Genomic DNA, 15,590 nt, shown 5'->3' on the forward strand with positions numbered 1-15,590 from the left:
GGGATTTTAAACTGGCTGAGACTCTGATGCAGAGGCAACAAGTGGAATATCACGGGCAATGTTTTGCAACCAAAAGCTTGTTTGCATGCAGATACAAACACGCTCAAATACAAAACTGCACAGCAGCAGATCTGCAGGACTGCTTGGCACCGAACAAGAATTAAGTTCTCTTCAGTCCCTGCTACACAAATGGAAGCTGGCAGATGACCAAAATCATAAGTGTGTGTTGCTCTCTATTGCTTATGGCTGTTTCTGTTTGGTATGCTCAGGTGGTCACATCTCACATAGGGAAACAAACAGGACACAGACAAGGACGCCCACTGGACGCGGATACGATAAACTGAATTGATCAGTGATTACATTCCAACTCCCAGTCACTCTGCAGCGCCCTGTGATGAAGATGTGATGAGATGTGGGAGGCTGCATGATATCCTGGACAGCTGCCCAAACTCCATGAGGGATTGGTTACAAAAAAAATAAATAAATCAATGAAACCACACACACATACCTCAAAAACAGCCAGAGCGTAGGGGTGTCCCAGTCTCTCTGCGGACGACATGTGTGTTCTGCGGTGAGCTCCGTTCAGGTCCACGCTGGCTATGAGGTGCAGTTTTGAATCCACCCAGTACAGACGCCTGTTGGCTACGTCTGAGGAGCACACGCACACATACGCACACATAGAAAGGACTTTCCCAAGCTGAGTGGAAATTGATTTGTCTTCGCGGTAAGCACTCTTGCACTCTGACCAGCAAATCCCTTCAGGTGATATTGATTACTTTTTAAAATGTCAGATTCCCACCATTACACAACTGTGAGTTGGACTGAGTCGATCTATAACTTCTGAAACACTTCAAATATCCTTCCAAAGCAACCGTGATAACTTCATTTTGATGTATTTTCTGCCAGTATAATAAAACATTTACCTATTTCAATTACTTTTGACCTTTGCCTACAGGCCTACAGCAGGATGACTGAGTGCATTAGCTCATTTTCAGTACAGCGCTTCAGGCTCATTTTATACACAATAACTGCCCCCCCCCCAAAAAAAAGAAGTCAAATAGAGCACGGTGTGATTTACAATGTAAGGACAAGAACTGAAAACCAGCTGTCCTCCTCTCACCTAGAGTGATGCCGTTGGGCCATTCAATGTTATCGGCCACCAGCACCTGTCGGTCCACTCCATTCATACCGGCCTTCTCTATCTTGGCTCGTGTGCCCCAGTCTGACCAGTACATAAAGCTGGAACAAAGACAGAAAACGTACTGGGTTATTATGAGGTGATGGGCTTCACCGAGAAACTGAAGAGCAGTGATGTCCTGGTATGTACAACTACTCATTTAGAGTTATTATTAAGAATACAATAAGATCATCAATTAGAAGGGGAATAATAATAATACTAAGAAGAAAAAGAAGAAGAGGAGGAGGAAGAAGAAGAAAAAATGAAAAGAAGGAGAAGCAGTCACAACAGTATAAAAATGGGACAAATGCTAGTAAAAAAAAGAAAACAGACATATTTTAAACCAAAAGCTTCCCTAAAGCAGAGGTAATCCGGTCTGTGTCACTGTCACTTGTAAAATGTGTGGAGCTGCTTTGAAGGGGCGCAAACAAAGAGAGACGTCTCTGAAACTAGAATAACTGCAGGGGATTATTGTGAACGATGTGTGTCAAGTGCATTTGGGAGCTGTCCGTTCAGCACCACAAAACCACAGCAAGTCAAGAGTGCGGCAGTAACAGTATCATGTGCCCGCTGTCTTCCACTCACCTCCTCACACATTTTGCAGCTTGCAGTGGTTTAATTTTTTTTTTTTGCAAGATCCTGTGAAAAGAAGTCACCCACCCACAATGTAATCACTTATAAGTGACAATGCTAGTAACAGCAATGTAGTCATGCACGTCATATAAGGGCCATTGAGTTGAATTGCTCCGATTGGCTGCAGGACTATCCAATTAATTGCGTGCAGAGCTATTTTTTTTTTCTCTGTATCCGTTGTTGAAAATGCATAAAACTATAAATCACTGTTCTTTATTTTTTTTTCTGGCAACTGACAATGGTATAAGCAGCCTAATGTCCATCATTGAGGTGTCCATCATCATGAATGATCCCTTAAGTAGATGGTTCTGACCTAATGGATTACATAATTATTTTGTTAGATAAAATTAATTATTTTTTCATTTAGTCACTGCACACAAGATGACAGATCTATTTAACTACACCTTGCATGCTTTGTTGTTGTAGTGTGAACGTATCTTTAGCACTTCCTTCATCCCAAAACATATTTTATGTCATGATTTGAAGCGGGGCGTTAAATTTAACAGTGTGGCTATGCTAATCTACATTTGGTATTAGTTAATGCTTAGCTAAACAGACAAAACTAGGTTTAAACCAAATTCTAAATTTAAAAGCTGTTGTTGTGAGTTCAGTATAGTTTGTTTGGGTTTTGGGCAACATCACTTCACAATCGACACAGCAAAATGCACAGAGAGTTCCAGTCAGTCTTCCTGCAAAGACAAACCTGTTATTCTGTGTCATAGTTAGCATTCTGCGTGACCTGATTGCCTGTGGTGGCGACGACTGGGTAATGTGTAACGTGTTGAAAATCTGCGTGTGTGCCTTTAGGATAAATGTCGGTTCATTTTAGTTTACTTGTGTTTATTTGTTTGGATCAGCAGAACACAAAGGCTGCAGAAGAACACGCACGCTGGGCCAGTTTCATAAAGCTACTCAGATTAGGAGCAATCATTTAAGACAGAACTAAGTCATGATCCTAAATGGGTCACAGGCTTCCCATATACCAAACCAAGAGCTCTCTTATTGCATGTTCATCATAAGACGTGGTCCCAAAAGAGGGATTATGTATATTCAATTTCTGGGTCCCATGCTGAAATCACTTAGCAAATCGTTATCTGAAATCATCATGTTCAATGTTATAGAACAGGGAAAGAAAGTACGGAAATATCTTGGAGAGTTTCTTATAAACTCAGTTTTACACTATTTTATGCTGACAAACTGTAAATTGTTATGTACATAAGAAATACAGCAATAAAGTTTGGTAATTAGCATAAATTGTGGACATGATCAGTGGTTTCTTGCATTATATTGACCAAAAATAGTTAAGTGTTTACAAATGTTCCAGCCATGAAGCTCTTTAATGTTTTTATGTAACATAAAGGGCTCAACAGTCGATTTCTATACCTTGTTTGAAAGGCATTGTGCGCAGTAAAAACAAAAGCACACATCTCTGCCTCCTTACCCATGGTGGGGATCCAGCGCTATGGCTCGGGGTTCGCTCAGGTCGCTGCTGATGAGGACTCGTCTCTTGGTGCCGTCCACGGAGGCCACAGAGATGGACTTGTCTCCTGAGTCGGTCCAGTACAGGTTGTGCTGGAGCCAGTCCAGAGCCAGGCCCACGGGGGTCTCCAGGGATGAATCAACCAGCGGCACCTGCTGGGAGGGGTCACTGGCCTCGTGGATGAAGGCACTGCAGGGGATGTAGAAACCATTAATGTGGTGGGGGGTGGGGGGGTGCAGTGCGAGGATGAATATATGAGGATAAATCTACAGGGAAGCAGCACCAATGTAGAATGTAAAATCGACGTAAAGTGAAGGGATGTTGACTGCCTCATTGACCCGATTTTGTGATAATGAGCCTGTTTACACCAATCAGGCATAACATTATGACCACTTTTGTAATATTGTGTAGGTCTCCCTTGTGCCTCCAAAACAGTTGTGACTCATCAGAGAATAGACATGGGCCTTCTGAGGGTGTCCTGTGGTGTCTGGTGACAGAATGTTGTTAGTGGGGGTCTTTGGGTCCTATGGGTTGAGGGGAGGGGTCTCTGTGGATCATCCCACAGATACTTGATCAGTTTGGGATCTAGTGATTTTGGAGGGCAGGTCAACACCTTTTGCTGTTTTTCATGTTTTTTTTTTTTAGTTCTTCTAGATCCTGCTGGGGATGGCTGCTGCCATCAAGGAGTGTCATTGCTATGGGGTGGGGGTGTCTGGTCTGGTCTAGGTGGGTGGGACATGTCTAAGTAACATCCACATGATGGTCAATGTTACTTAATTCTCATGACAAGGGTCATAATGTTGTGGCTGATCGGAGTATACTATCTCTCTTATTACTTGGCACCTTTCCAAAAGATTTATCGTTGGAAAATAATGACTTTTAGCAATTGCATGAAGAGCTGAGGCATTTTACAAACTTGTAAAAAAGATTAATGTCAGATTAAATATAACTACATCCACGAATGATAACACAGTTAAATAGCATACAAATAGTGTCTGGATACTGAGTGGATATATCAGCACATACAGCACAATCAACACACAAGTGGATGACTGTTGATGCACACTACGAGTAATTCTCCTCTGTGTCGTACAGCCTCTGGATAGCACAGATTGGAGCTGGTGTGGGAGCTGTAGCCTTGGGCCATGCGCCGAGCAGGTTCATTCAGCGGTTAGTGTCCTTCTTAAGCGGACCACTTATCAGAATAGACAAGGGCTCACTCAGGGTTTGCCCTGCTCACTAATGATTTGGCCCCGGCAGAGGTGTGAGGTGAGGGCAAGACAGCTGTGCTCCCGAGGAAGAATTTCAATTTTAGTTTCCCCCAGAGATTTTTTTTCTCTTAACATCAATTTTCAGAGAGAACACAGTGCTCCAATTAGAACCCACTCTGGGGAGAAAATGCAGTTGGGATAACAATAGAATTCATTTAAAATAATAGCGGGCCCGAGCCATCGACTCAGCTGATTCGACTTCAGAAGCATGAAAAACGTGTTGATTCTCGGTGCATCAAATGCCGGGAAATCACATCAGAGTGCAAGATTAGTCCAATCAAGTCTGGAACATGTGATTAAGACAGTGTCTTTAAAATATGAATCACAGGTGGACTGACCTCCCACACCATCCTCCACCTTTTATCGTTGGAATATCAATAATCAATAATATTTGAATAAGAATATGGCCTAAGCGCATCTTTGTATTTTACATACATATGTACTGCACTTCACAATGTGGATATTTTGACAGAATGAATCACATTCAGAATATAAACTGGAAAACACAGCAGCAAAAACAATGAGTATGCAGCGTATAGTATTTATTGTTCATGCTGCAGTTGTACAGTATGCATACCAACATCTAAATAATCTGTTCTATTCAAACAGATGAAGAGATGTTTGAATGCAACGTAAAAGCTATTCTCCATTCCTAAACCAGTCATTCACAAGCTTTGTTGGGGTAAAATAAGTACTCCATTTCAATACAAAGCCTCAGTATCTAATCGGCCTGAAAAATGTAGAAATTTAACAATGTACCAGTAAAGCAGAAAGAAGACGACACTAACCAAGTCAATATAATGACGTATGTACTTTCTGGCCTCAGAGATACACACAGTACGTTTCTGTTTGTGTTCTAAAACAAGGTTTCTGAAATAAAGTCAGCATTGTGATCTACAACAAAGTCGGTTTCCGTTTTACCTGTAGATTTTCCGGTGGAATCGGTCGCACCAGAAAACGCGGTTGTTGGCCACGTCCAGGTCCAGAGCCACTGCGTTCTTCTGCGTCGACACCACCTGGCTGTAGTCCCTCTTGACCAAATCGATGCGTCGGATCTCATGGCGGTTGGTGAACATCAAATAAGGGCTTTTTCCTGCGTTCAAAGAAGACAAAATTTTGAGTTTTGTGAAACTGGACAAATTCGAAAACGTGAAATCGGGATCAAAGCATGGATGGACATAGTATAAAGCTACCTTTTTTTTCATGCAAGGCAATTTATATGGGAGGCTTAAGCAGGATGAATACATTTTTAATAGGACGAATACATCGCAGTTGCCTCAGTAATTCGCAGCAGACTCAGTTTTGACAGTTCGGTACGGGTGAAGAGTCTATCTCTTTGAAGGCTGCTCAAATTAGTAAGTGCAGTGTATTAAAGGAATTTAACCTTGCTTCAGTGGGATCAACTTCCTAACACAAACTAAAAGATGGCTGGTCAGAACTGGAAGATATAATGTCAATAAACCCAAGATATACAATGTAAAAAAAAGCCTAAGAGATAGTTTTTCAGCACAGGATGGAAATGTTTGTGCTGGAGACTGCTGGCCCTGATGGGAAGAGACGAATGTCAGGGAATGATTTAGACATTCCTGTACGTCAGTCACGCTGAGGCTTACCAGAGTCAAAAACCATTGGAGCTTAATGTGCCCCTGCACATTTGTAGCGCCCGAGTCAATACTCCACACATCATCTTTTTTTTCACGCAGATAAATAACACAACAAAGCTGGCACGACGCTGCTCAATGACCTGCCCTAACAAGATTGCTGGGGAAATAATTGTTCATTTAAAACAGCTGAATAGTTGGTGCATTGATCAGTGCCTGCATGCATCATTAAGTTGCACACTCCTTATTATCTCTCCCTTGCACATATAGATCAGAGGTACCTTCGCATCCAGCTGCACCTCTTTAAACAGCAAGCCGTCAACTGACACAGCAGCAATAGGACAGGCAGTTGCACTAACCAGACTGGTAATTTGCACTGAGGGCAGATGAACAACCTTGAACACATTTAAACCAGACTTTGCATTTGCCATTTAATAGAGAAGAATTACAGTCCCTGACTGAAGTCACCCCATCGACCGGACTGCAAAAATGTTAACCCAGTACACCTGACTGTATGAACACATAAGATGTTCTCAACTGACAGGATGCACCTTACATACATTCAGTGTGATCACCAGAGATTAGATTTTCCATTTCCTCTCCCATTTGATTATATCAGCAGAGAAACCGTGACCACTGCTAGCTACAACAAGATATCTACAGCCATGCCAGTAGCTCTGGGAGGAGGTACCTCAAGCTGGATGCTAATTTCAGCATGCTGACAGATTCGGGGCAGAACATGCTGATGTAATATACGTTTCACCATCTCCCCTCACGGTGTTAGCATGCCAATCAGTACCAAACACCAAGCACACCTGAGGCTGACTAAATATTTAGTCAGGAATCTAATCAATGGAATGGGTAAAAATAGGAGATTTTATAGTCCATCCAATACTTGCTGAGATGTTTCACAAAACCACAAATGTCAGCCTGCTGGTGGCACTACAGAAAAAGTCTGGCCATCACAAGATGCGCTAAAGTTCATCCTTTGGAAACAAGCAGCAACTTGCCAGTCAAAAAAGTTGCTCAAATGAGGACCATTTGAGGTAAAGCAGAAATAAACATATTCGTGGCTAAATTCTCCATTAAAGACACCCACACACTCCAGGTGAATGTTTACGTAACTCTCCAGATTAAATTACATCATGGCTCAAAGGAGTGCATAACTGAAGGCGTGGCAGCTTTTAGTGGCAGGTGCCGTCACAGGCTGCCAACTGCTAGTCCAGTTGCTCCACTCACGCTCCGCCTCCACTTCAGCCGAGTTCGGGATTGCAAAGATGGCGACGGCCAGAGACAACCACAGTGAGCTTCAAAACCACTCTTCAGGAAACTTATGAGTGAATTCACAGAGGGATTGTCCATGTTTATAGACAGTCAACATCAGGAGACATGAATGTCTGATGCAGTTGACAACAATTGATAGAGGAAAACTGCATACTGGAAAATAACGCAATCACAAATGAGATGGACATAGCTGAATAAGTCTGATTGGTGAAATCTCGTTGTCATGGAGACATAACGGGTAGTTTATGTCTCAGACTGTTTGGTAGTTTTGCCACTCCATTACCACACAGTGCTTTTAGCACTACATCGCAGTGTGTCCTTGTTTCCTTTCAGGTGCATTCACACCTATTTTTAGAGCTGTCTTCTTTTGATAAGGTCACTCGGGATGTATTTTAATTACAATCACAGCCAAACAGGGGCCTGAGATGCATTTAAAATATCCTGTCTTTACGTCTGTTTCTTCAAAATTCTGGCAGGAAAAGTCAAGTGGGTAACAGGCAATTGTTGAGTGTCCCTGCAGAAGAAGTTTTATCTGACTGACTAGCTGCTGCTGCTGCCCACCTTTGTCATGTAGTATCTTCTATACTGGGGCTATCTCTTTCTGACATTGTGGTATTATAATGGAAGCTGCAGCCAGTTATCTCTAGAGGGAGATAAGAAATTCTCTCATTAATAGGTTGCATGTCTCTATTTCTCTTTTGTCATACTGTGTCGTAGCCTTATAGTTGTATCGCACTCCTGCGCGATCTCCTTTTCTGCCCTTTCGTTCCACGTCTAACCCAAAATCTGACTGATGACAGCTCTTTTCGGGACTAAGTGTTCTCAAAAGCTGCCCGTTACAATGACAACATTTCCAGCCCTTCTAAAGGGGAAAATTGTCCCCTGCTGGCTTTATGGGCCATCACGGCAGCAGTAGTTTTCATTGCTGCAAAACCGAGCAGCTGAACTGCTGCATTCACCGCAAATGCTGCCAGGCACACACTTCTCTCTGGGCCGTCACAAACTGATAGCAAACACATTGAGCAGCCATTCACCGAGAAATACACGTGTGTATACAGAGGCAAGGGAGCATATAAAATACACAGCCACACACATATGCTGTGTACAAATACAAACACACACGCACAAGCAAACGCTCAGCTTTGATATTAGTTCAGTTTAACTGAGGGAAATTAAATCAGGGCACACGACAGCCACAGGGACCAAATCAACACATCTCATCTGGCTAAGTGTTTCCTGCCAATTAAATAATGAAGATTTGGGAGTAAATTAAGTGTAAACATATAAAATGGCCTCTGTGTGTAATCCTCTTCAGGGCCGTAGTTGGAGGTCAACCGGCCTGTTAGCGGCTGACTTTGTTCTCCACTAGTCAGACAACTGTTATCAACAAGCCTGACGGGAGGCTGGATTAAACTGATGTAATTAGCCACCGCTGTGACTCAGCCAGGTACGACTGAAGACTGAAGAGCTGCTATACCTAATTATAAGAGTTCAGCATGGCTAAACACATCAGTCTGTCACTCACGGAACCGTCTAATGGGACGGGACCCTGAGGACATATTTGGCCTGGGAGAAAATGAGCCGTTGCCTTGGTGACGTTTTTTTTAGCAGCATGTCAAGTACACAAACAGCTGCAGAGCAACGATAAGAACATTCCCACAACAGTTGGAAGATGTTTGTGATTACTAGAGGAGGAGGGCTTGACACATGTGTTGCAGTAACGTGGCAGCGTAACATCTGAGAGAGCGTCTTGTTATTTGTCTTGTTATGTCCTGATAGTTTCTCTTTCTCAGCCTGAAAACCCTGATTTAAAGCCTTACATCCTCGTGAACTCACTCCATTTATTATTGTAACTCACCTTCTGCCTTGCAGGTCTTCGTGACAGGGTCCATCTCATATCCTTCATAGCATTCGCACTTAAAATCCCCCTTGTAGTTGATGCAGATTTGACTGCAAGCGTCGGGGTTCTCGCACTCGTCAATGTCTGCACACAGGAGAGGGGAAAGTGGTTATCAATCAGCAGAATGACCAAGAGGGACAGTTGGACAGTGGCAGCTGTAATAGGAGAATAAAAATGCTCGTTTGTGACTGTAAGTGTTGGGGAAGCACATAAACATGTTCACGTAAGGAAAGGAGTCCGTGATGAGACAGGGTGGGTCTCTGTCAACATCTCCTGACCTGATTCCCTCCAGCCCGATTTTTCCTGGGGTGTGACGGGGAGCTGTTAGTGTTAAAATGACAGTGAAGGGTGTGAAGGACACACTATGTGAATGTGTATGTGTGAGAGCAGTGCGACTGCACTAGTTTCCCTGTGGGATTGACGGGCGGGGCACAAAGAGACCGCAAGAGAGCTGCGAACCACTCGCACGCACAGATTTACTCTAGCCTGGTCAGCAGCCGGCCTGCCACTCCACACAGCTATCTATCTGAAATGCATGTTTCTTTTTTTACCTCCGCACGTCTTTTTGTCCAGCAGCTGGTAGCCGGTGGGGCACTGGCACTCGAAGCCGATTGGACGGTCCATGCAGACATGGGAGCATCCGCCATTATTGATCATACACTCGTTCAGCCCTGGAAGACAAACACAAGAGCACAGTGATCAAATGCAGCCAACCCTAAGTATGGCAAAGACATTATAGTCACCTAGCGAATCGAAATCTGATGTAGAAAACAACCCCTGCTGCTTATTTCCTTAAGTGTAATAGTATTTTGATGTTGGAAGTAAAAATGTGTGTAGCACACAGGCATTGGAGAACGTCTTTATAATCTCCACTTTATCACAGCTTCTGTACTCCGCTCCTTTCCAACCTTTTTGAATCCTTATCAGATGTTCTCAGAAGTAGAAAAGGAATCAAAGATACACGGCATCACACGCGGTAAAGCTTGTAAACCTAGAATCTGGTCCATCTGCAGGGATATGAAATGCGTGTGTAAAGGGGATTAATGCTGGGAACGGGGATTCAAAGATGTCCCATGAGGATCTATCACAGGAGCGAGGGAAGACGTCTAAATTAGACAGGCGAACCGAGGCGGCGAGGTCTGAAAAATGACAGAAGCTGAAAAATGAGACGGAAAGACGCCACCAATAACACACTCTCTTTTAAAACTAGGTCGCAGCAGCTGGCACAAGGTTGGCACACAGTGAAGACGGCGGAGGCAGTTAGGTTTGATTGTGCGACGTAAACCGGCTTTTACAGTGTGTACCACTTGAAAGCAAGAACAGTCAGTGGCTCCAACTGTAGGAGCAGTTGTTCAAGCTCCTCCACAAATGTTTTCAATAAAGCCGTGGGTTAAGGACCATCATCTGGCACGTACAGCAGCTGTTTTGATCATTTCACCGTTGCATCAGCATTTATTGGGAACATACATGACGTATTTGTAAAAGAAAACTTCAGTTTTCAGTTGTATTCATTTTAGAAGAAAAAAGCCTATAAATGAATCATAGGGAATGAGCCAACTGAGGGAAAGAAAGCATAGATCAACGTATCATCCAGCGGCACGCAGGCTTTGCTCTTTGCACAAACAGCAAAGCAACGCTGCACAATGACAACTGGAAAGAGGTGATAAAGAGAAAAGAGGGATTAAACTGTAAGAGAAGCCGCACTCCTCAGCATGAAAGAGTTCTGTCAACAGTATGCCACCCAGTCTACAGTAACGCATTTGTCAACAGCCAGCGAGATCAGTCAGTGAAAGCGGAGCCGCTGTATCTGTGTGAGTTTAGTCGAATATTGTAAAAGCAAACAGAAAAAAAAATAACCTTGACAAATTAAGAAAAATTTCCCTTTGTGGATATTTGTCTGAGTCAGTGTAGTACTATGTACACCAACCAAACATCGTTTCGGACATTACACATGAACAGTTTTATTTTGAAAGAGCTTTTTGTGATAAAAGATAATGTTCTGTGATTAAATTGATATTTTAACGCTGGACTGACTATCATTATCTTTCACAGTTACAGTTACAGTGCAGAATTTCCACTTCCTGGCAGTGAGAGTCACAAACTGGATCTTTTTTCTGACTCAAGTTTTTTAGGAGTCAATCACCAAACAGAATTGTTTTGGTTTTTTTAGTCATCTGAGTCAGTCAGTCATTCACCCAGAGTGTGCAGGTATCCACATGCACACACAAGCGCCACCCACTCCCTGCCCCCACTGATTCATATCTGATCTGAAACGGGAAAATGTTCTAGCCTCAAATGGCGGTCTAACTCTATTTCATCCCGTCCATTAAACATAAAATTTAAAGATAGATTCAGAGGATTCAAAGAGTGTGACTCTTCGAATTTGTCACTTCAATGCTCTCCTTTTTAACTTCAAATTCATCTCTCTTCAATATGGAATTGCCATACCGATTGTAATCTGTGTTTGTCCTTGGTGGAAGTCGCTTTCTCGTTCAGACTGTAATCCTTCCTTTGAAGATTGAGTTTCTTTTTTTTTTTATCTTGAGCATCGTAAACATTTCTTAGACCCTTAACTTCCAAGAACCTTAATTACATTCAGAAGTGTCAGCTCAGTGATACTCCTAATTGCTGCATGCTACTCCACATCCAGTTGCTGCTGGTTAACTAAAACCTACCGCTACACTACATTAGATGTTAGAGAAGCAGCTTTGGAGTCGCGAGGACACAGGTTCAATCAAACGTCTTGCATGACTGCCCACTGCTCGAAGTGTGCTCCTCTGGTTGGGTTAAATGGAGAGAACAAATTCCTTGACCTGAAATAAAGCTGATCTGATTTGCCATCAGTGCACTGGTAGGGGCATGTCTCCACAGACGAGGGAGGCCCACATAGTATTAAGCAGGTGGTCATAATGTTATTCCTGATCGGTGTATGTTCTAGTCGTGAACTTCTGTTATTTGGCTCTGAAGAAATAGTGTTCAGTGGGTTTTAGAACATTTTTGCCTTGAACTGCCAGAGAAGCAGCCAGAGACTATGTAGCGAGAGTGGTGACAGAAAACCAAAGCTGAAGGGCCAGAAAATCAAAACAATGAGCTAAAAGACACAGAATCATTGTCAAACTGATGAAGAAGTGCTGAGCTCTGGGATAATTTTATCGCCACAAGCCACTGATTAGCATTAAAACGGCAGAAAAAGAGTCCAGAGAAGTACAGTCATGGTCGTCTGTCCAACACGTAATGCAGAGTTAGCAATACTGAGACTGCTGGATCAAAGACTCTTCATTTGCTTAATCTGTAAAGAATTGAGGAAGATTTTTGCGCAGCTATGGGTCAATGGGCCTTTTTTTATTTATTTTTTTTGGAACCAAAATAGAGAAAGATAAAGTTAGTTCTCCAAAGACTCGTTGAAGGTTAACTTTGTGGGGACTTTTTGTGGGGAGCATTGCAATAGCCAGCACTGAATATCCATCTCCAATTCTGCGCAGCGGGTGACAGCTATCTGCCACTCACGGCAGCTCCAAATACTCTCTTTCTGTCACTTCAGAGTGAACCGCAGACAGATGAAGAGACCAAAATGTAGCTATATTTGAGGTCTCACTCATCCCTGTTCCCGAGAGTAAGGGCAGGGGTGAGAGGCACCGTGTGAAAACATGAACAGCTTTTTCCAGGCACCTTCCAAGGACAGCCACCATTTAGAGGTCACCTCCCTTTTCCCACGGGCAAACATGACGTCTCTCCTCCTCTCTCCTGCACCTCCATCTCTCATTTTTTCTCTCTCACCATGGAAACTATGTGCTGCCTATTTTCAGCCATTCCTCTCAGTAAAAGTGATGGTGCAACCTTAGGAAGCGAACGGTGCGCTGAGTAATAGGTCAGCACTGTGGTAATATGTCATTATTCCTAATGAGATGGGCCACGCAGGAAAAACATTTGCTTGAGCGCGGAGAGAAATGCCTTGCCTTCATTTCCCCTAATGTGCGACTGATGCGGCAAATGCAATCACTCTGAACATCAAGTGTGTTTCGTTGCAGCGGGGAGCGTTATCGCCTCTCCGTGCGCTGTCACTGTGTGCTCTGGTCGGGGAACATCTTGCGAGTACACAGTTGAGCGAGCAGAGCGATGAGCTAGGTATGTGTGGACACGCTATTAATGAGCTGAGAACGAGACCTGAGCGGGAGGAGGGAAGGGACGGGAGGTGGAGATCGGGGAAGAGGAAGAAGAGGAGCGAGGAGTAATACTCTGTGGAGTGTCCGATTTGGTCCTGTAATTTCCGTCCCCTGCAGAGGTCTGACTACTCGGTCAGCTGTCACTTATCCCGAGCAACTTTCCTCAAGGGAAACGAGTCGGTTTCTCACTCCCTCATATCTGAAACTCTCCGACTATTGTGTGAGGGAAATAAATGCTAAATAAATCGATCCATTTTATAGCTGATGGTCTGTAAATAAGGGTGACGGTGTTCGGAGACAGGAAGAGGGGGAGAGAACAGATCACTAAAGAGCAGAAGAGGATTTTTTCTACTGTTTGATGGTAATTAGTACATGCAGGCTCTTGTTCTGATCCGCTAATTTGAGCGCAGCTCCTTTGAAATGCAAGGTAACGGGAGGTAGGTAGTCGCACTTTGTTATGGCAAACGCGATTACGCAGCTACATGAAATGCCTGAATCCATTCACAATAGATGTGTACGTGTGCTCTCAGTGCACGGGGCTGAGACGAAAGCCCTGCTGACACAAATAGCAACAGACGACTTTGTAATTTCACAGCTGATCCCTCATTCCACACTGCTGGGGAATGAAGAAGAAGAAGGAGAAGAAGGTTTTACATACGAGCAGACCAAATAGTGATGAACAAATTCAATATGTTTCTCCTAAAAGCCAGGAGAAGGTTTCTGAGCAGAATAAGCCATCTCACCGCACTCTTTCTTAGGCTCATCGGATCGGTCCTTGCAGTCCTTGACGGAGTCACACACCTTGGAGCTGTCGATACACTCTCCGTTTTTGCACAGAAACTTCAGGGGTCCTTCACATTTGGTGGCTGCGAGAGAGAAGAAGAAGACAGATCAGCAACCACACTATGAACTCCACAACACTTCATTCGCACAAGGTGTTACAGACTCATTCAGTATCTCGTGCATCAACAAGCGGGCGAAGCCGAATCGAACGTCTCCGGTGGTTCGCCAAATTATTGAAGCCTCACATGAAACAAGCGGCGGCATTAAAAAAAAATACTACCCACTCAGACATTCATATCACCAGACATAAAAGACCTTGTGTAATAAAAACTGAACTTTAATTTTGGTCCAGTTTCACAGCGCCGGGGCTTAATTTCCGGCAAAATAATTCTGCACTACGCTGGTAAATTATGCATCACAGTCAAAGGAGTTTGAAGCAATAAAACTGGCTTACAAAAAGAAATATGCCAGATCCACATAACTGCTATAATACAGCAATTCTTTTTATAATAATATACAACAAGTTTCTTCCAAGCACAAGCTTTATAATTTTCATTAAATCGAACCCGTTCTCATACCCTGAGCATATGAATTACTATAAAGCAGTTTCTTTGTTAGTGGACTGATGACATTTTTCAGCACCAGAGACCCAGAAGAAACTATGCAGCATGTCATCCAGCGTTACTTTACCTAGCTAATATCAGCCTTGCGGATGTTTATGCTGTAACAGAGCTGTATTATTTAATTCTCCCTGTGGTTAGCAGTAACCACAATCAATTCACCAAAACAACAGACCTTTTCTTCTTTCTGTTTTTGATAATGGATGAGTTTTAAATATTGAAGAGAGCAACAGAATAAAGGGGAGCTCCGTCTGTCTCTCTTCACTGTGTTGTTTTCCATTTTCTGGTCAGAATGATGCATGACTCCATGGAAAAACATTTTCAACACTACAAAATTTTTTTATATACTTTTTTTATAGTCTCACGCGCATATACTTTTGGAATATATATATATATAATTTGGAAGCCCGTCCTAGTTACCTGTCCAATATGTAAAATAAAGAAGTGTGATTTGCATGTCCATGAAAATGGACTGAGACAGCAGAGATCTACCTTTGAGTAGTTACATTTTTCAAATAAGCAATATTTATATATTCAAAACTTCTGAATGGAAGAAAATATAATTTTTTGACACAATTTATTACTCAAAGAAAAATTATTTTAAATGTCATAATGCCTGACTGCCGTAACTCTCATGTGACATTTGATATTCACAGTTTTTTATTTATTTTTGTACAA

General features: G+C 42.9%; 1 protein-coding gene across 1 annotated transcript in view; it reads right to left on the reverse strand.

Moving 5' to 3' along the window:
* LOC311489782 (low-density lipoprotein receptor-related protein 8-like) overlaps window positions 1–15,590 on the reverse strand; it is a gene marked incomplete at its 5' end in the record, with an annotated part of 79,501 nt that overhangs the window by 11,286 nt on the left and 52,625 nt on the right. Inside the window, 7 exons of the mRNA XM_084547047.1 lie at window positions 509–648; window positions 1,121–1,239; window positions 3,252–3,479; window positions 5,483–5,654; window positions 9,305–9,430; window positions 9,898–10,017; window positions 14,253–14,375. Coding sequence (XP_084403173.1) covers window positions 509–648; window positions 1,121–1,239; window positions 3,252–3,479; window positions 5,483–5,654; window positions 9,305–9,430; window positions 9,898–10,017; window positions 14,253–14,375 — 1,028 coding nt within the window. The remainder of the gene's footprint in view (window positions 1–508; window positions 649–1,120; window positions 1,240–3,251; window positions 3,480–5,482; window positions 5,655–9,304; window positions 9,431–9,897; window positions 10,018–14,252; window positions 14,376–15,590) is intronic.

Source organism: Chelon labrosus (assembly GCF_963514085.1).
Source record: "Chelon labrosus genome assembly, chromosome: 6".
Taxonomy (NCBI): Eukaryota; Metazoa; Chordata; class Actinopteri; order Mugiliformes; family Mugilidae; genus Chelon; species Chelon labrosus.